The following is a 22,868-nucleotide window of genomic DNA, read 5'->3' as shown; positions in this document are numbered from 1 at the left end:
AAGCTTATAGTCTGTGCATGATGGTCTGTCAGTCCAGCTTTAATTACAACTGATTTATATTTTGTTTTGGAGCTAATTATTATTTGGTCTATAGTAGCAATAGAATGATTCATTTCACGTGTAGGGGAGTGTATTGTAATCTCCAAATTACTGGCTGTTAATATGTTCATCAGCTCAGATTCTGAATTGCTTTGCTTATTAAAGTCTACATTTAGGTCTCCATATATAAGAACTTTTTTTCAATTTGTTACTAGTTTATTTAGTAAAGTATCAAGCCGAGTGTTGAATTGTTTTATGTGGGTATCTGGAGATCTATATAAACATATTACAATTAACTTGAGTGCTAGAATTTCTATGCCTGATATTTCAAAATCTTTCTCAGTGTTTAAGGATTCAACATTGTCTACGTTATTGAATCTGATATCTTTCTTTAAGCAAAGTATATTAACATATCTGAGTTCACTTGATAGCAAGATTTCCAGCTCTCTTACTTTGTTCCTAAGTGACTGTATATTCTGATGAAGAAGAGTGGCCTGGTGAGATTTTAGGTTTGTTCTGATTGTACATGGTTGACCACTTACCTTCATTCCTGAATTTAAATTATGTGGGAAATCTTCATTTTCATCTTGAAGTGTGAGTTGGTTTTTTCCATTGGTCATAAGAAAATATTCTGATGGAGAAAAGGGGCAGTTCTCCATCTCTTTGGTCATTTTACTTGTGTGGTGGATGTTGAGGTGGTTTGTGTTTTTCCTGCAAGGACTCCTACTAGAGGTGGTGTTGATAAGTGCACTAATTACCCTAATTTGGTCTTGAGGCTTTTTGAGAATAAAAAATCTTATAGATGACATGGTCGCCTTACATTTCTTCTTACTGGAATTGGTGAACTTCCTCATGTTGCTGGGGTGGTAGTAGTTGATTGTTGGTATTCACTGGTACATGTAAAATTAGATGTACTTGGTGATACTTTTGAGACTGGATCTGCTGATGTCCTTAGTGGGTCTTCTGTGGGTGCTGCTTCTAGTTTCCAGTGCCCAGTTCTTCTTGTTGTATCTTGAATATCTTCGCGTGTGGAACTTGGTTCAGTTGCTTTTTTTGGGCTAGATGCTTCTGCCGGTATCACAGCCTGGTTTAGTCGATGGTAGTTTTGTTTCGCTGTGTCTTCTTTGAGTGATGAAGGTGTAGTACAGTTATTTTTTGCGGCTCCTAGTTTATCTTTCGTAACTATCGAGTTGGATAAGTCCGTTTTTGCTGCTGATTTTTCTTGTTTTTTTACTGTCATATTTGGTGAAAGGTCTTTGCATTGCATGTATGTTAGAGCTGGTATTTGCAGATTGGCACCTACTGCTGGCTGTAAATGTCTACATAATTTCTCTTTGCCTTCCATTCGCAAGTGAAGTAAATGCTTTGTATAATCGCTTCTACTGCGGAAATGTATTGACGTCCATTACCATTACATGCTCATAATTTTTGCAGTGCTCATTGAGAATTCGTTTGCAGCATAGATTCTGTTGTTCAGTTTTGGTACATCGTATCTGTATGGAATTGTGCACAAGACTTTTGTGGGGATTGTCTCATGAAGAGAATCTGTTAAGGCACATTTGAAATCCTGAAATTTCTTTAGGATGACGTTTGTCCCACCTAGAATGATGACACTGTCATTTTTCGTATATTCTTTCGTCTTCCCGTCTATGTTACAAATCACGTCCTTTAACTGTGTGTTAGGTTTTACAACAGAAGAGATGTAGTGTTTTTGATTTTGAGAACTGATCATGATTTCTGCACAGTGGCGACCATGACTGTCAGAAAGAATTAATACGTTCTGTCTCTTGTTTTCACTGTGTATCATTTTTTGGGGCACTGGTCGATCGTTTTTTTTACAATTTTCATTTGTACTAACCTTGTTGGTTTTATCAGGGCACTTCGTAACACAAGCACTTGAGTCCTTCGCTGTAGTATTTTTGCTTCTGAATTCTGATCCATTCATTCTGCTTTTCTTTCTCACTGTTTATAGTTTTTGTAGGTTTTGTTTTGATTGGTGCACTCGATTTCAGATAACCCAACAGTTCAGTATTTTCATTTCGAAGTTTCGTTAGATCATTCTTTAAAGTGTTAATCGCTGCTTGCATACTTATGATGCACTGTTTTAAATGTTCAATATCTGCTACACATTTTTTACATGGTATATTTTCACTTCCAACGGTTGTATTTCGGTGTGGTAGAACATTGCGCACATCACACTCGTGAGCCATTTCATTTGACTTCATATACATACCAGTAGTTCACTATTCTAGACCGAATTTCCGGACAGTTGAGTTATAATATCACGCAAATTCATTTACGATTGCAGTATTCACTGATTTTTACGTATGTCGTATATTTTTCGTTCAATTTACGTCTATATTTGTAGAGCTAACACACTCACAGTTTACACTTTCCGCTATTAGTTCGTAGTAATTTGTTGTGTTGCAAACATTAAGTTGATTTCAGTTCGTTGTTTATTTTTTCGGAAAAAATGCTGCCAGGGAGGCGTCAAAGTGTTTGGTGGTGTCCGCGCAACACAGATCAACTAATATGAAACATATTGATGCATCACAGTCTGTCCGAGGAAAGTATGGGGGATAATAAATGCAGAGCAAGACCAAGGTTTGAATACAGTAAGCGAGTACCAAAGTGCGTAGGATATTTGTGTGTGTAATCGCGCACGGATGAACGAGGGTCGTACAGGAGAGACCAATGTGGAGAACTACATCAAACCAATCTTGAGATGAATAGAATAATTTTATTGTCGTTAGCCCATTAAGGCAATAGACAATGTCATACTTATAACACAATATAATACCTGTTGCAAAAGAGCAATTATTACAGTATAATATTACAATTGACCAGGTCATACATATAATAAAATATAATTCATGTTTCAAAAGAACAATAGGCTTGTTATTACAGTGTACTATTACTACTGGTGAAATCGTACAGAGTCATACTTATAATACTATATAATTCTTGTTGCAAACGAGTAATCGGTTTGTTATTACAGTATTAAATTACAATTAATGAAACCCTTTATGTCGTAGAATGGGTGGACAACTAACCAGTCATACAGTGCTTGTTTGAATGGTTGCTCTGGTAAATCTTGCATAGCTAGTGGAAGTTTATTAAATAATTTGTGCCCCATTAGTTCACAACTGTTCCGTGACTTTGAGAGTCTGTGAAATGAAGTATAAATACATCTATTCGTGCTAGTGTTGTAGCATTGTATATTTTCTCTTCGTTTAGCTTCTTTTTCGTATAGATTAAGACATAGTACATATATATAGGTTTACTACTATCATAATTTTTTGCTCAGAAAACAAAGGTTTACAGTGTGCCTTATATGATGAGCCTGTAAGACCCTAGAAACAACAAGCTCTTGGTCTAAAATCGGCATAACTACAATAACGACGTCATGAATTACTTCAGATGACGCATTTTTGAAAGCTATGGCCCGAAAGTTTCTGTTACCCTTACAAACGCTGTTTGACGGCAGCAAGTGGCTTTTAACTACTGTGGCTGACATGCACTGACACTACAGTGATCCAGTACGATGTTTCCACAGGCTAGTTGGTTAGGGGTGTGGTGATTATGGGTGATGTACTACATACTATTACAAAGACTTCCTAAAATTCAATTATAAATACCATGGAGGTATTACCTCCATGATGAATACAGAGGCTTCGTTGCATGTGGAGTCGCGCCTCTCGTGCGTATTTTGTTTTTTAAATGGTTTATCTTTGCATTACAAAACCTTGAAGTAAGTTGTTGGAATATCTTCAAGTCTTTTGCCGTGTACCGTATTTTATTTTTTTTTTTGCAGTCCAGCTGCGAACGTGTTGTGATGGTATGTCTGTGTGTTTATGTGTGTAAATAGGGAATTGAAGTGTGGAAGATATGGAGTCAGATATATTTAGGAGTGCTGTGACAAGCGTGTTAAATAACTGGACTGCATTGCAGGTAGTTAAAAAAAATAGTTTCTCTTTATTTGTAAATAATTCCGTGCTTTTTCTAGTTGCACTAAAACCACGCAATGGTAATATAACTGTTGCCTACTTTTTTGAATCGCTGACAAGATTCTGCTATATCATTACAAATGCGTTGCTGTTGTAAATTGCAGGGCTGACAGTGAACTAATAACGCCTAACTTCTTACATGAAACATATTGCAGCTGTCAGGTTGAAATGCTTTAAGAAACCTTTAATGCTTCGTAATTTAGCCGTACTTTGATGTAGGTTTTTATTTACAGCTTGCCGTCGAGCATGGAATGGGGACACGTGAAAACGCACAAAGTTTGGTGGACTATGTAATAGAAACCTTTGTTGCCAACGGTAAGTGTACAATATCGTAATAATAAAAAAATATATGATCTTATAATTTATTAATATCTATTTTGGTGTTTATATACTGATCAAAAGTATGCTTTCTGTGGGACACACGCCCTTCACTCTTCTTGCTCTGAGTAATATCTTTTTGACGATCAGGTTCATATGAAGACTTGGGTGCTGTCTTATTTTGCAGAATTTCACTCGTCCATCTGTACTTGTGACCAACTCTGTCTACACCATTGATGAGTTAGTAAGAGTTGAATTTTGCCCCCTTCCCCCTCATCTAAACAGAGCCATTTGGTGTATGTATATAGAAATTAGGTAGCTGTAAATTTTCTTCAGTCTGATTTGAAGTGAGCAGTTGAGAACAATGGTAAAATCAAAAATGTCTGAAAACACACCTAATTAGCCACCTTGAGGAATTAGCGAGGCCCTAAATCTATGGGTTGAAGAATTGACAATTTCTGTAAGCTGCATTTCAAGTAGCATTTGTAAACAAGGCTACTTTCATATGACACAGAACTAGTTGTTGTTGTGGTCTTCAGTCGTGAGACTGGTTTGATGCAGCTCTCCATCTCTACCCTATCCTGTGCAAGTTTCTTCATCTTCCAGTACCTACTGCAACCTGCATCCTTCTGAATCTGCTTAGTGTATTCATCTCTTGGTCTCCATCTATGATTTTTACCCTCCATGCTGCCCTCCAATGCAAAATTGTGATCCCTTGATGCCTCAGAACGTGTCCTACCAACCGGTCCCTTCTTCCCGTCAAGTTGTGCCACAAACTCCTCCCCCATTCTATTCAATACCTCCTGTTATGTGATCTACCCATCTAATCTTCAGCATTCTTCTGTAGCACCACATTTCGAAAGCTTCTATTCTCTTCCTGTCTAAACTATTTATCATCCATGTTTCACTTCCATACATGGTTACACTCCATACGAATACTTTCAGAAATGACTTCCTGACACTTAAATCTATACTCGATGTTAACAAATTTCTCTTCTTCAGAAACGCTTTCCTTGCCATTGTCAGTCTACATTATATATCTTCACTACTTTGACCATTATCAGTTATTTTGCCCCCCCAGATAGCAAAACTCCGTTAGTACTTTAAGTGTCCCATTTCCTAATCTAATTCCCTCAGCATCACCCGACTTATTCAACTACATTCCATTATCCTTGTTTTGCTTTTGTTGATATTCATCTTATATCCTCCTTTCGAGACACTGTCCATTCCGTTCAACTGCTCTTCCAAGTCCTTTGCTGTCTCTGACAGGATTACAATGTCATCAGCGAACCTCAAAGTTTTTATTTCTTCTCCATGGATTTTAATACCTACTCCGAATTTTTCTTTTGTTTCCTTTACTGCTTGCTCAGTATACAGATTGAATAACATTGGGGAGAGGCTACAACCCTGTCTCACTCCCTTCCCAACCACTGCTTCCCTTTCATGCCCCTTGACTCTTATAAATGCCATCTGGTTTCTGTACAAATTGTAAATAGCCTTTCGCTCCCTGTATTTTACCCCTGCCACCTTCAGAATTTGAAAGAGAGTATTCCACTCAACATTGTCAAATGCTTTCTCTAAGTCTACCAATGCTAGAAACGTAGGTTTGCCTTTTCTTAATCTTTCTTCTAAGATAACTCGTAAGGTCAGTATTGCCTCACGTGTTCCAATATTTCTACGGAATCCAAACTGATCTTCCCCGATGTTGGCTTCTACCAGTTTTTCCATTCGTCTGTAAAGAATTCGTGTTAGTATTTTGCAGCTGTGACGTATTAAACTGATGGTTCGGTAATTTTCACATCTGTGAACACCTGCTTTCTTTGGGATTGGAATTATTATATTCTTCTTGAAGTCTGAGGGTACTTCGCCTGTCTCATAAATCTTCCTCTCCAGGTGGTAGAGTTTTGTCAGGACTGGCTCTCCGAAGGCCGTCAGTAGTTCTAATGGAATGTCGTCTACTCCCGGTGCCTTGTTTCGGCTCATGTCTTTCAGTGCTCTGTCAAACTCTTCACGCAGCATCGTATCTCCCATTTCACCTTCATCTACATTCTCTTCCATTTCTATAATATTATCCTCAAGTACATCGCCCTTGTATAGACGCTCTATATACTCCTTCTGTCTTTCTGCTTTCCCTTCTTTGCTTAGAACTGGGTTTCCATCTGAGCTCTTGATATTCATACAAGTGGTTCCCTTTTCGCCAAAGATCTCTTTAATTTTCCTGTAGGAAGTATCTATCTTACCCCTAGTGAGATAAGCCTCTACATCCTTACATTTGTCCTCAAGCCATCCCTGCTTAGCCATTTTGCACTTCCTGTCGATCTCATTTTTGAGATGTTTGTATTCCTTTTTGCCTGCTCATTTACTGCATTTTTATATTTTCTCCTTTCATCAATTAAATTCAATATTTCTTCTGTTACGCAAGGATTTCTACTAGCCCTCGTCTTTCTTACCTACTTGATCCTCTGCTGCCTTCACTACTTCATCCATCAGAGCAACCCATTCTTCTTCTACTGTACTTCTTTCCCCCACTGCTGTCAATTGTTCCCTTATGCTCTCCCTGAAACTCTGTACAACCTCTGGTTCTTTCAGTTTATCCAGGTCCCATCTCCTTGAATTCCCACCTTTTTGCAGTTTTTTCAGTTTTAATCTCCAGTTCATAACCAATAGATTGTGGTCAGAGTCCACATCTGCCCCTGGAAATGTCTTACAATTTAAAACCTGTTTCCTAAATCTCTGTCTTACCATTATATAATCTATCTGATACTTTTTAGTATCTCCGGGATTCTTCCATGTATTCAACCTCCTTTTATGATTCTTGAACAGAACTAGTTATCTGTGACAAATGTACATGGTCATGTAGATACTAAACTAGCAATACGACACACACAACAGTTGTTTGATATAATTCACAAGGCAGCAGCATAATGTTATTTGCTCTGTCGTTGCTTCACTTGGTGAATCTTTTTTCACATTCCTTAATATTGTCCTTCATGATGGGCTCTTTTGAACATAAAGAATGAATGATGTTGAAATCCTTGTTATTGGGAAGGAAATGCAATTACTGAGAGAGCTATATTCTATTCATAATGCAGTGCATTCAATCTACTTCTGTTTTAAGTTATTCTGTTGTAAATTAGCTCTGAAATTTTGTAGATGTTAATGTAACAACTTTAAGGAGTGGCATAACAATGTCACTAGAAGGAGCTGCAATGTTTATTTACGGATAACCAGCTTCAGTCAAGTGACCCACTTTAACTGGCAGATACCATTACATCGTGTTAAAGGGAGGTGCCTTGGTGTTAATTACACAACCTGTACTTCAGCCTGGTGTAATTGTATCTGTAAGTTAGAGGAGGTCACATGGCTAAAACTTGTGTTATGTATAGTGTAAATAAACACATGTTACAGCAGCTTTTGATGACTTTTGAGGCCATTTCGTAACGCTCAAATGGTACAGTGGTTGGAGATGAAATAGACGGAATGGTTGGATTGGCTCCAACCCAATCCATCTTTGATGAGGTGTGTGTGGATGTAGGAGAGGAGGAGGAGATTAGAGTTTAATGCCCTGCTGACAACAAGGTCATTAGGGATAGAGCACAAGCATCGAATTAGAGAAGGACGGGAAATGAAATTGGCCTTGTCGATTCAAAGGAATCATCTTGGCATTTGCCTGAAGTGATTTGGGGAAATCACGGAAAACCTAAATCAGGATGACTGGATGCGGGTTTGAACAGCCATCCTTCTGAATGCGAGTCCAGTGTGCTAACCACTGCTCCACCTCACTCATTGTGGATATAGATACACAGTATGTAATAAAACTGAATAACAAAATTTACTGATAGTATGTTACGCGAGAGAAATCCTTTTTGTAGGCATAACATATAATCATCAGCCCTTTGTGGCCATCAAAGCACCTACACAAAGTGAAACACAATTCCTGTTTTTATACAGAACGCACAATAACATAAAGAAAAAATGAAATGTTTCCAGAAATAAAATAGAAATATCATATTTCTGCTTTCTCAGTGGAATCATCAGTCACATGCCTAATGCTGCACAGTAATGTTTTATGGTCTCTACATATGCATGACACAAAATTGATTTCTTTCTGTCTTTCAAAGGATCGCTCAAGTTGCATCTTCTTCAGTTTGTCTGCAAATTCTGGTTGTGTGAGACAGTGGATTGTTCCTCTTTTTTCCTAACAACTTAGCAGTTTTCAAATGAAGAGCTTTCAAAATACATTGGTTGAACATTCTTTTTTCCATCACGGGTTTGGTCAAACCCGACATGAGATTTTATAGATACATGGCCCATGCACATACTGGGAATGAATCTTCATTCATATTACTTTCTGAAGCAGTATCTCCATGGCCATCGTAGAGTTTTCCATTTGATAGTTTTGTCTTTGCAAAGTTTGTCCAACATTTCCACTCCATCTTTTGTTAGATTATAGAATTCAGAAGCATTTAGCTTGGTTGAGTCATTTCTCGTTGTTCCACTTTTGTGCATTGTTGACATTAGGATAACTTTTTTTTTCTTTTTAAAGACGAAAGAAACTAACTTTTTGTTGTTGTGATAGACAAACTTTACAATCCCAGTTGGGGCCATTGATAACATGGATAGTGGTATATCTTGCCTATTTTTATGTCGTATAACAGATAATGTAAGTTTTCTCTCTCAGTTTCTCTGCCAACTTACGTGAAGTGAACCACTTATCGGTTGTTGACTTTTGATTGCTCCCTGTCACTGAGTCAGCAAGTCTTAGAACATACTGAGTCGGTATGGATGACTCATCCTTATTGTTTGTTCTTTTTCAATATATGCCATGTCTGAAATGCAATAGAACGTTCTGGTGTCACACAATGAAATTATTTCTAGAGCATACTTATCAGGTGTTGATGGTATAAACATTCTGAAGGGACATCAACCATGGAAACTTCTACATCTACATCCATACTCCGCAAGCCACCTGACGGTGTGTGGCGGAGGGTTCCTTGAGTACCTCTAGTAATGTTTCATCCATCATCAAATACACTGATGATTATAATATCTCAAACAATGACTTATGAAAATGTCCCATATTTCCTGAAATGCAGTAAATTTGTCGTTAGCCATTCTTGAGTCCCTAGTACTTTTATCATCGAATCTCAAATTTTATAGAAGGAATGTAAATCTTTTCTGCGATATAGCACAATACAAAATTAGTGCTCCATACACCTTGGAAAAAATATCATTTCAGCATAAGCCAGAATCTTTCAAACACCACTCATGAACAAGAAACCAATGAAAGCCTTTATCTAAGTTACGTTTGTTGAGTGTAAAAATGAATTGATGGGGTCACTATATTTGAACTTTGGGTGTTCTATTTTGTTATTATTATGATGAACATTGTTTTCTATCATTTCATGAATCATAAAATCTGAAAATAATGTAATCCATTGTGCCTTCCCTTCAGGTCCAGGCTGGCGACTAATCACATTTGAATAAGCGTTTCCATGAATATTTTGTATGTAAAAGCTTCTCAGTCCAGATTGTTTGCTCGTCCATTCTTAACCCAAAATTTCTATCTTCAGTTCCATGTTCACTCTTGTGCCTCTGACCCACATCATCACAGTGCAAAAGTCTTCTTCTATATCACTGTTCCTAAGACTTCCATTTTGAGACTCTTGAGATGGACTCCTCCAGGTCAGTGTCAACATCCTCCTGGTATGAAGGATCCTCCTAGTGACATAACTCAGCTAAAATGGTCTTATGTGTGTGTAACAGTTGTTTCCAACCCATTTTCATATCAAAACTACAAAAAAAGTATGTAGTAAAATTAGTAACATTAGTGGTATGGTTGGGTTGGGTACGACCCAGAATACATGTAGACAGTTAAGATCACTTCTGCAATAATTACAGTCAGTCCAATTGCCATCACATGACTGGCTAGCAGGGTTCCTGACTGGCTGGACTGCCTGCATCGTGATGGTAGAGCAGTGTAGAGGGAAACTGAACTGTTGGGGTCAGATCTGATGTGCACCATACCATTTGAGGGTTAAGTACACACAAACTGTGCAGTGCTGGTTACAGAAAATATTGTTAATGTAATAACTTTAGGTGATTCTCATTATTATTTTCCTTGCTTTTTTTAAACTGGTTGCTTTTATTTACTGTAAGTGAAGCTTATCTTTATTATTAGTTCTCATTGACTGCCAATTACCTCTAAAGTTATAAAATTATAAGGAAATACTGTAATTTTTTTCCTCCTAAGTTGGCATTGCACTCTCTCTCTCTCTCTCTCTCTCTCTCTCTCTCTCTCTCTCTTTGTAAAATGCAGTGTGTATGTTTCAGATGATATCAGTTGTGAAGAAATGGCTGATGTGCTATCAGAAGTCATGGATTCATTATTTCAAACAGTGTGTGAGGATAACTCACCTGATGAGGTTGGTGCTCTACTCTGGAGGTTCTATCAACATCACAGAGTAGGAGAGACTGACAAGATAAAGGAATTGCTGAGTAAATTACCACCTTGTCAACTTTGGCTGTGTAAACAATTAGACACTTCTGCTCCTGTTAAGGTAAACCTACTTGCAATGTTTTTCTGCATTGTCGTCAGAGTTCAAAACATAATAATACAAATGAAACTATCATTCTACCTTGAAGTTTGTGCCAGTATGAACCTTTGTGATAGCTGAAAACTATGTGTCCGACCCGGACACTTTAATAAATATTACTCATTCAGAAGGCAGAAATCTTGAATTTAAAGATCTGGCACACAGTCTTAATCTCCCGGGAAGGTTCAGTTTCTTACCTCCACTAAGTATTACTGTTTGAGCCATAATTTAAATTATATTTTTTGTGGAGTGTTGAATTTTCAAATCTAGATATGTTGTAATGAGACAGCAAATGAAATTAAGAAATGATATTACTGTGTTTTTAAAACGTGTATACTAGTAACTTAATTATTTATTTTGTTTACTTAAAAATGTGGAAGTGTGTGTTTGGGTGTCTTTGTTGCGTGTATGAATATGCATACCTTCAACAGAAAAAGTTCAAGAACTCGAAAACTAGTGTAAGTCCTGTTTTCTGTTAAGTCCTTCTGGGCACTGCGCATCAGCCCAATATAGTGAGCGGTTGCTTTTCCCTTAGTTTACATAAAAATAGTAATATGTACAAACTTATCATAGGGCCCAATTATTAAGGCTATAGCCTAATGGGGTGGATAGTGTTCAGTATTATTAAGCATTATAGTTACATAGGTCTCCACTACTTCTTCTGTCTCATTTTCAAAAACTGCAAGTGTAATGTGACAGTGGCTTGCAGAGATGGTCATTTTCTGCTGTTTCATTTCACAAGCATGTAGTAACTAATTATAATGATGTCACGTATTCTATGCTATGCAGTGATCAGCAGTGTGCAGGTAATGTTAATCTAATTTGGGCAACAGAAATAGGCACAAAACAGAGTTGCCACGACCATATTGTCACGCAGAGGAAGGTGTAAGTAGATGAATGATGAACACTAACTTCACGTAACAAAGGTTTATTCAGAACTTGCGCACATACACGAGCGCGGAGTGAACTGCCTCTGGCCAGAACACGTGCGGTATATATACAGCTATAGAACATTCCAGTACAATGATTTTTTCCATTTGTGGATACTTCTGGCATGTACTTGAACCGAAAATAGAAATTAAAATTTTTCAGTTCAGGTGAGTTTTGAACTCGCGACCCTCCGTGCAACTATATAGTATCATAACCACTACACTACGGCGACTGCACTACTTGGCTTCTTATGAGACATTGCTCCCTCCTTAAGCGAACAGCGTCTCGGTGTTACATCCTCCTAGTCCGGGAACAAGACATCGGTCCTGCATACTCCGACTCCCGATCGCTGATGTTTGCCCTGGCGGTGATCTTCTTAGAACTTCCCTTTCCGCTACGTTCTTTGGTACCTTTCCTCTTGTTGCCTGTTGCTGGAGCTTTGAATTTACCCTGGGTTGCAGGATCCTTATGGGGCTTCATTCGATGGACGTGGACCGTATCTCTGATCTTTCATCTTGTGTCGGGTTTGAAATCTCCAACTCCATAAGTAACATCAGACAACTGTTTTTCAACCTTATAAGGTCCAAAGTAGCACCTGAGGAGCTTCTCAGAGAGAACAACCTTCCGAACAGGAGTGAAGAGCCAGGTGAGGTCACCAGGCTGGTAGACAATATGATGGTGGCTCGCGTCATACCTTTGGTGATCGTTTTCTTGAGGCTGCAGTGTGCAGAGTTGAGCTAACTGCTGAGCTTCGTCAGCTCTTGTTAACACTTGGCCGATGTAGTTGTCGTCCACGTCATCAAGATGTAATGGAAACACAGTGTCCATCATGGTAGTCACCTCACACCCATGCACCAGGAAAAATGGCGTAAATCCTGTGGTGTCTTGTTTGGCGGTGTTGTAGGCAAACGTCACAAAAGGTAGCACCTCATCCCAGTTGCTCTGCTCAACATTGACGGACATTGATAGCATGTCAGCCAAGGTTTTCTTAAGGTGTTCAGTAAGCCCATTAGTTCGCAGATGGTAGGCAGTCATCATGTGATGAGTAATGTTGCACTGACTGTTTATCTCTGTCACAACATTCAGTTGAAAAACTTTCCCTCAATCCGTAATTAACGACCTTGGGGCACCGTGTTTTAATACAATGTCTTCTACAATGAATTTGGCTACCTCGAATGCATTGGCTGTTTCCACGGCTTTTGTAATGGCATATCGCCTCAGGTAATCAGTGCAAACAATAATTCATCTATTGCCACTAGCAGACATTGGAAATCGTCTGAGGAGGTCAATCCCAACATGCTGGAAAGGCATTTTGGAATTGGTTTGAGGTGATCATGAGGAGCTGCCTTTCTCCTCTGGCACTCTCAATAGTGCGACACATAGTGACGAACACTCCTAAATAAACCTGGCCAGAAAAATCTCTTGCAGATCCTATCGTATTTCTTAATAAATCCTAAATGTCTGGCCTCAGGTGTGTCGTGGAATTTCTGTAGAACATCTAAGTGCATGTGTTTAGGAATCACTGGTAGCTACCTCTTTCCAAATGTATCAAAGTTTTTCTTGCAAATTAATCCATTAACTACCTTAAATTGCTCTTTCAAATCCTCTGACCGATTTAAGGCAAGCATAATTTGAGATATCTTGGCGACCTCCTCCTGCTCTGCAGAGACACCCTGGGGTGCAGTGAGACAGTCACTATCTTCTTCAAAGTCTTGATGGTCTTGCACAGGGTTTCTTGAGAGACAGTCAGCATCTTGGTGTTTTCTTCCACTTTTGTATTCTCAGGTAATGTCATACTCTTGAAGACATAGTGCCCACCTGGCGAGTCGTCCTGTTGAATCCTTAGAACCTGTCAACCAACAAAGTGACGACTGTGAATGGCCTTTCATAGAGAGACTGCCGAAATTTGCACATGGCCCAGATCACAGCAAGACATTCTCTTTCTGTAGTTGAGTAGTTTCTCTTGGCTTTTGTAAGTGTCCTACAAGCATAGGCTGTAACCTTCTCTTTTCCATCTGAAATCTGCACCAGAACAGCACCAGTCCCATACCCACTGGCATCTGTGTTTAGTTCTGTAGGTGCTCTCTCATCATACAGACCAAGTACAGGGTCAGTCGTCAGAGCTTTTTGCAGAACATCGAAATAATCTTGTTGAGCACCACCACAGATAAATTTAGCATCGGCTTTTAACAACTCTTGGATTGGCCTGGCTTTGATACAAAAGTCTTTGATAAAACGACGGTAATACGAACACAATCCGAGGAAGCTTCTCACATCTCTAATACTTTAAGGAATAGGATATTCCATTATAGTTCTCACCTTTTCTGGGTCTGGCCGCACACCTTCGTTTGACACGAGGTGCCTGAGTATTTTGATTTCTTTTGCTCCAAAAAGACACTTTCTTGGATTAAGTTTCAGTGCGACTTGTTGGAGACACATTAGAACAGCCCTCAGTCTTTTTATGTATTCATCATACGTCTCTGAGAACACAATGTCATCTAAATAACAAAGCCACATTGTCCACTTCAGGTGCCTCAGAAGATTATCCATTATCCGTTCAAAAGTTGCTGGTGCATTACACAAACCAAACGGCATTACCTTAAACTCATACAGGCCCTCAGGGGTGATGAATGCAGTTTTCTCACAATCAGCCTCATCTACTTCGATTTGCCAGTACCCCGAGTACATGTCCATGGTTGAGAAAAACTTAGCCCCCTTCAGACAATCTAGTGTATCATCAGTTCATGGAAGAGGGTAAACGTCCTTTTTAGTTATCTTGTTAAGCTTCCTGTCATCAACACAAAAGCGCCAACTGCCATCCTTCTTCCTGATGAGAACCACTGGTGACTATCATGGGCTCTACGAAGGCTGAATGATGTCATTCTTCATCATTTTCTCTACCTCGTCGCGAATTATTAGACATTCCCTTGCTGACACATGGTATGCTCTCTAGCTTATTGGTTGAGGGTCTCCAGTGCTAATCTGGTGCTTCACCGTCGATTTGTCTAATTTGCTCTTCACCTATGGATTGAAGCATTCAGAGAACTCTTGAAGAATGGTAGGTAGCTTCTTCTGTTGTTCCTTAGTGAGATCTGGTGATAGTCGAGCTAGAAGATCTTGTCTCGTAGTGGTAGTGCTAATTTCGTCCACAGACTCTGCATGGGAAGTTTCCATGACGCTCAGCTGTTCTGCAATTTATGGTTCAGTGTTTGCTATGCACATGTGTCTTGGAAGGATCTGCGGTTCTAGGTGACAGCTAACTAGCCAAGTTATTCTTTGGTGGTGTGCTTCTCTTACATTCCACTACAAAATCCATGGGTTGATGCATGGCATGGCATATGACAGCTACCTTCCTAGTGCTGACTGCAGGAATGATCACTTCATTCGGAACACATAGTCTCCACACACTCAGGTGCGCATCCTCCTGTCCACAGTATCTCATCTCATGTAGCATAATCTTCGAGTGACCACAATCTGTAATTGCTTGAGAAGCTTTCAAAAAGTCCCATCTGAGAATCAAGTCACGACTACACTCTTGTAAGACGATGAATTCTAAGGGCTGTGTATGGCCACTTATACCCACACGAATGACACATCTTTCTGTAGGTTTTACATATTTCCCATTAGCCACCTTCACCAGAGATGTTTTGTTGTCGACGAATACGGTTTTCTGCAAGTGGCGATAGTATTTCTCCGAAATGACTGAATATGATGTTCCAGAGTCCACAAGTGCTTGGGCTGGTCGGCCATCCATGAGGATAGCGATGTAGTTCCCTATCATTTTTGTAGTGATCGCCGGTGGAGGATTTTTCTCTTCGGTGGCCTCACCTCTAAGGAAGGTCGGTCACTTTAGTTTTCCATTTTGCGGTGGCTAGGTGATTGGCTGAAGCTTCTAAATGGCGATGGAGACCTTGATCGGCATCTTCTCCAGCGGCTAGCTTGCGGCGATGGTGACCTAAGTCATCCTGCACCCACATCTTCTCATTCATCTTCATCGTTCTGGAGTTGGCGTCAGCTGAGATCGGTCTGCTGTCTTCTGTCACAGGCGTCATCAAATATCCGCTGCCTTTCTCGACAATAGCTCACCATATGTCCCGATCGTCCACAGTGGAAACATACTGCTTGGTTATCCTGGGTCCTCCAGGCATCAGTCTTCATTGGTGCCCAAACAGGTTCCTCATGCGGCATTGGAGGAATGTAACTTCACCTGTGTCTTGACTTTTTTACCATTTTAAATGGAAAAGAAGGATGAGAGATTGGGTTCAATGTCTGTTCCACTTCCTCCCTTATGACTTCTTGAAGCGTCTCGGTTTTTTGCTCACCATGCAATCCAAGTGCCTTCTGAACTTCCTCTCTCACTACCTGACATAGAATACTTGTGAAATCAGTTTCTTCCTCCATCACAGACATCGATATGACGTTTGGAAGCTGTTCAAATTTCTTGTGTGTAATTCATTTTTGATGCATTGTCTTGATATACTGGCACCATTTTATGAAATCGTCACTGTTGGAACCTCCTTCAGGAGGAGAGCCTGATACATGTCGTCAGCAACACACTTCATGATATGTGCAACCTTATCTTCCTCCTTCATTCGAGGTTCCACTATTTTACACAGCTCCAAGATGTCTTGAATGTAGGATGCTGTAGTTTCTCCTGGACGCTGTGCCCTGCGCTTTAATTTATCTTCAGCCTTGCACTTCTGTTATTGTGTGTCACTGAAATACTTGCGCAGTTCCGCCTGAAATACTTCCCAGCTTGTGAACTTCTCCTCATTGTTCTCATACTATTGCATGGCAGTGCCCTCCAAGTAGAAAAATACGTTAGCCAAACACATGGTGTCATCCCATTTGTTAAATTTGGCTATACGCACATATATCTTCAGCCACTTGTTTGGATCTTGGCCATCATCACCAGGGTACCCAGAAGAATGTCTCATGTGGCGGCACACAATTGCTGTCATCGTGATGTCCTCTTCTTCTTCTGTCTCTGATAGATTGCGATATGTAGAATATGGCTCGAACTTGGGTTTCTTGCCACATAAATGGTGGTTCTGTCATGGCCTGATGGGAGCCACTGTGTTGTCAATAATGTGCGGTATCACAAGTTCCAATACCCAGTGCCTCCACCAGAATAATGTCACATAGAGGAAGGTGTAATTAGATGAATGACGAACACTAACTTCACGTAACAAAGATTTATTCAGCACTTGCACATACAAGAGTGTGGAGTGAACTGCCTCCGGCCAGAACACATACGGTATATATACATATACAGCTACAGAAAATTCCAGTACAATGAGTCTTGCCATTTGGGGATACTTCTAGAATGTACCGTATTTACTCGAATCTAAGCCGCACTCGAATCTAAGCCGCACCTGAAAAATGAGCCTCGAAATCAAGGAAAAAAATTTTTCCCGGATCTAAGCCGCACCTGAAATTTGAGACTTGAAATTCAAGGGGGGAGAAAAGTTTTAGGCCGCACCACCAAATGAAAACAAAGTTGGTCCATTGTAATATGAGACACAATTTAGATGGAATGAATGATGATACAGCTACAGTAGGTTCGAGTCGTAAGCTTTAGCACTTCAGCTTTACTAGGTAGCCATTGCTATGCGCCACGCGCTCCATCCGTATTTATACGGATACCTTTCTTTTTTCACGTACTTCGTCTGGTTTGAATTGAATGCTTATTTTGCTTTGATCTGGTAAGTGCCGATCTCTTTGTTATAGGTGTTTATGTGACTCTAAGCTAATAATGCATTACTGTACTGTGTCATGAATTGTTTGTCGCATTCTGATAATGAGTGTTTACGGCCTGTCCCGGCTCACGGCATGGCTTGCTTTTGTGCGCGCTACCGCTGCTTACAATAAAAAAAAAGAGAGGAATCGTCTCATTAGCAGAACAATGGCAAGAGACTGCTATTTGTTGTTACCTTCGACCATAAATATAATAGACTGGCCCTGACATCATTTTCGTGGCTCCAACATCTCTGGGCTGAAGTCACGTGAATGTTGGCAAAACATGGTTGTTTCGTGTTGCGCTTATGGCTGTACTCAGCGTTTTGTCGGGGAAAAGGCATTACATTTCACGTGTAAGCGTTTCTATGATAGTGCAGATGTGTTTATTGAAATCTGCTGAAGTGACTTTTATATGTTTTTTACACTTGAAATAGACTATCACGTAAATTAAAGTGTTGAAAGTGATGCCTGTAAAGTTAGACTAATATTACATTTTGGAAAGTATCTGTGATAATTCGGTTACAGAAGTAAATATAATCGTTTCGCGTTCCTACTCACAGGTTCCGTAAGGATGAAAACCGAAGGCAGCTTTGGATACAGGCCCTGAAACGGAAAAACTTTAAGTCGTTTGCACATACGCGCCTTTGCTCGAAGCACTTCGCGGAGAAGTGTTTTGATAGGTTATTTATTATTTACAATGTATATCTATAATTTGTATTTGCAGTGTCTGTCATTTTTAAACCTAGGCTCCAAAATTATTTTCTGAAACTGCAAAGTCTCACCTTTCATCTAAAATATCATTTTTTTAAACTGATAGTTTAAACTTTTGTAAAAGTAGTGGGAACTGAACCTTTGAAGTGCACCTAAAATTGATACTCTAAAATGGACCTGCTCCTAAAGTAAACAATTTTGACACCTATAGTTGACATAATTCCCATAGCCCATTTTCTTTTATAAGTGACTAGAGCTCGAAACGTGGCGAATCCAATGTTTAAAGTGTTGAAACGAGCCCACTCTTACTGTTTAAAAGAATTTTAACGACGTTTTACTATAATTGATAGTTTATAGTAATTTCGTCCCACTGCCCACCAGAGTGGCGTTCGATGTATTTGTTAGATTTTATAAATGGTACTTTGAACAAATCCAGGTCAAATGTAGTTCTGGCATAATTTTTCACAAATAAAAAAGTAATGTTTGTTGGAAGTGTTTGGCAGTCAATTGAGAAATGTGGGGAAAATCCGATACAAATATAGGATGGCAGACCGCTGATTTGAAATCCCGCCACGTTTTGCCACCAGTCACGTGGTTTATGCTGGAGCCACACTAACCCCATAGCTTCCGCACAGCAAGGCCAGTCTACTAGTATCTATGGTCGAAGGTTGTTACTTACATTGCTGCTTTCTTTGATAATGATCAACAAGAACCAAATAATAGACGGCTTATGATAGAAGACGTTCTGAACGAGAGTTTAGCGAAAATTTTTGTCGGTTTGAAAATCTTTGCGGGCACCTCTTTAGCACATTACATTCTGCACAGAAATTAAGAGTCATCTTAGATTTAAAAATCTAGTCGATTGCTGCTTCATTTCTGACTGTATCACTATTAGGCATAAGAATATAAACATGACATGATATGTATATTCTTCCGCGTTTGCTGCTGTCTCACCCTAGTTTCGTAGTTTATTAGGCAGACAGGATTTAAATGAGATAGCAGCAAACACTAAAGAATACATGGCAAAATGTTTATATTCGTATTATTCTTATGGCGAAGGGAGTACTGCATATGCTTCACAATTCATAAAAGTCCCTATTTGCAACCATATATTCTCACAGGTAGGAAAAAATTCAGAATGTAGAGTTGGCCATATTGACAAACATCCCAAACAGTCTTGCCAGTCGGATTTTCGTAGTACATTGAAATGCTGCTACATTCGAAGATGAACAATACGGAATTTGTATTTACTTCGTTGGATAATGTATCAAATGCAGTGGTCGAAACTCGGGGCGGAGAAGAAATGTTGTCTTCCACCTTTTTTTTTAAATTTATTTACTGACGCGGAGGTTTTGGCGCCAGTATTTATCTTTGTGCCTGCAAAGCATGCCTGTGCAGCGCTACATACATTCGACGGCAGAAGTTAGTTGTGGTGGCACCTACCAACATTTTTCAGAACTTCCGCTTACTTTGCACTCGATTCTAAGCCGCAGGCGGTTTTTTGGATTACAAAAACTGGAAAAAAAAAGTGCGGCTTAGATTCGAGTAAATACGGTACTCTAACCGAATATAGAAATTAAAATGTTTCAGGTCAGGTGAGTTTTGAACTTGCGACACTCCATGCAACAATCTAGTATCATAACCACTACATTATGGTGACTGTGCTACTTCACTGCTTCTGTCACAATATGATTGGAACAACACGTTCCTCCCTTAGTTGAAAAAAGAGAGAACGGGACAACTAAAAGATTCTGTACAAATATTGTCCAGTGCAAAGATCAAGATCATTTTTTTAAAAATTAAATTATATGAGAAGGTAGGTGGATCATTGTTTATTAACATATCAAACATGCAATTATATTAATGAACATTGATCCACCTAGCTTCTCCCATGATTGAATTAAAAAACATTAATCCACTTATTCAAAGTGGCAGGTTTTGCTGCCCATCCTGGTTGTCTCATCCACACAAACGTTTGACTTTTAAAGAGGCATTTCACCAACACATTAGATACACTGTTGTGCCTCTGCAATTAATCCATGAGACATGCACCAACAGAGAATGTCGCCAGTCAGAACTAAATCACTTAAATTAATTGACTTTGTAGCACTTACTGTCATAATGACAAAGTATTTCTCTCGAGACTCACTAATACCCTAAAAAACAGCAAAAAGACAATGGTTTCAATTTTGGCACTAGAAATGAGTTGCGTCTCTTCTCGCCTCTCATCGGTTACATCAAAGAATCAACTCACTGGCTATGCAAAACGGTTGCACTGCCAACCTATGACCAGTAGATAAGCACTGCCATAACTGCGCTGGCCCTGATATAGACTTTTAGTGTGACATTTTTCACAACACTGGATGACTAGGCAGAGACTTAGATTCTAGAAGTCTGCATTTTGGCTGTTGAGGAAATGTTACATCTCCAAAATCGTCTTGTTTGTCTCAAAATGTCTTCCGCATAATGGTTTCTTCATCCAAGGATAGAGGAAGAAGTCACAGGGTGACACGTTAATAGTTGGGCTGGGACAAAATTTGATAGCCCAAAGAAACAAGGTGTATGACTGTCCCGTGCATGCTACCTATTACACTCAACAACTCATGTAACCTTAGCAGGAGATTTCAGTAAAATATGGTCTTGTGATGCTTTGCCCACTACGAGCATAATCTGTTAGCACTACACTGTGGCAATCCCAAAAGCTTGGCTACTTGCTGGTGGTAAATCTACCATATTTCCACCAGTTGCTATGTTCCTTTATCTTGGGTTCATTGTGCTACACTCAACACTCATCCAATATGACGGGCCAACTGAAGAAGTGCAATTTGTATGACAAAGCTTCAAAATTTCCGCTGCTGTCTAGGTTTGACGGGCTTTTTCTTGAATGTGAGCAGTGAGTTTGAATTTGTCAGCCAAGGGATCAATGTGAGTTAACCGTCATGCTCCTCAAATCAATGTAGCATGTTTGTTTGTTGCCTTGTGATATGGGCAGTTACCCTGCTAGAAGATGGCATCACCTTTGGGAAGACATCAAACATGAATGGATGCAAGTTGTGTGCAATCGTGTCATGTAGTCCGCATCTGTTGTGGTACCTTCGATTCCTACCAGAGGATGGTGGGCACACAATGATGTGGTTACATTAAATAATGATATTATTGGAACAGAAGAAAGAATTATAATAATTAACTGTACTAAAGCAATGAAGAAAAGTAAGTTTATTATAAATTGCTCCATTATTGCAATGGTTTAATGAATGAGTGGTGAGTTACAAATATACCCTACTCCTTGTGAAGTTAATACATGTGGATACCCCAACATTGCTACCACAGATGAAGTTTTGATGTGCACAATGTAATATTGGATGATTACCAAATAAATTTGCACAAAATAACTAACACCATAAGCATTTTATAAGAAAGAGTGCTGTACATCTTGTGTGAAAAATTAATTATAAGAATGGTTTGTTCAGTAATGGGGCTAATTATTTGAATGCTGGCAAAAAATGAAATGAATTTCATAGAAACAGTGGAAAATACAGGGTGGAATAATAAGTGTTTTGAAAAGAATACAGTGCTACTCACGAGATAGTGGAGATAGTTGTTGATAGGCAACTGTCAAACAAGTAGGCTTACACACACACACACACACACACACACACACACACACACACACACACACACACACGCACGGCCACTGGAAGAAGGCCTTTTGGCCAAAAGTTTACTTGTTGTTCATATCTGCAACTCAGCATCTCTGCTATATGGCAAGTTGCAATCTTTCTTTTTCCCAGAATTTTGTCAAATGAATTTCTTAGCAGTTTACTGACTTGTTTTAAATAGAATCCTATTGATTTTGTTTACGCATTTGTAACTGCGAATGAGGTTTGGTTTCAGAAATCAGGCGAAATTTAGTAATAATGCAGCAAGAAAGGCTAGGTAGAGGTCATCTGTTAGGTAGGTTAGAAGTAATGTTTTCTGGGAATTATTTTCCTTGCAGAAGGTTCACATTTTCCAGCCTCTGTTACCCTTATTTTCCCAAATCAGAAGATGATTTTGACTGGAACACATTTTTGAGTGCAAGGAAGAGATTATGCTGCCTTTAGTTGGACATTTTGCGTACCTATCAGAAGTGTAGCTATAGATACATTTTTACATTTGCCAGCATTTATGATCCAGGCAGGAGGGTGCTCGTTGTCAGAATTTGGTAACATATCACGAAATACTATACAATGTTATCTGTTTATTATGTATGATTTTCTTTCAACAGATGCGAAACCTGCAACCTCTACCAGAAACTATGGATGCTGAGGAAAGTGAGTGGACAGAAGTGAAATCAAGAAGATCTAAGAGAACATTGAACAGTGCTGCAGATGAAATTGATCACAGTGCTTCACATATGGGGGATGTGATTGGTGTTTCGGGAGATCAGGAAGAGATGTGTACATAAAAATAAATTGAAACAAAACAAAAAACATGTGGTTCTGTTTCTCTCTAAGTTATAAAGAAATCATATTTCCTACCTAAAGGC

At 39.2% G+C, this 22,868-nt stretch overlaps 1 protein-coding gene across 1 annotated transcript; it reads left to right on the top strand.

Annotated features, from left to right (window-relative positions):
• Nucleotides 1-3,831: 3,831 nt before the first annotated feature.
• Nucleotides 3,832-22,814, top strand: LOC126484460 (uncharacterized). Its single transcript, XM_050107987.1, has 4 exons — nt 3,832-3,990; nt 4,280-4,361; nt 10,698-10,924; nt 22,608-22,814. Exons 1-4 carry the CDS (start codon nt 3,928-3,930, stop codon nt 22,785-22,787), a joined length of 552 nt encoding a protein of 183 aa, XP_049963944.1. The 5' UTR covers nt 3,832-3,927; the 3' UTR covers nt 22,788-22,814.
• Nucleotides 22,815-22,868: the final 54 nt, after the last annotated feature.

Source organism: Schistocerca serialis, chromosome 6, assembly GCF_023864345.2.
Source record: "Schistocerca serialis cubense isolate TAMUIC-IGC-003099 chromosome 6, iqSchSeri2.2, whole genome shotgun sequence".
NCBI lineage: Eukaryota > Metazoa > Arthropoda > Insecta > Orthoptera > Acrididae > Schistocerca > Schistocerca serialis.
The sequence above is the reverse complement of the archived record's forward strand: the minus strand, read 5'-3'. Positions and strand labels throughout refer to the sequence as shown.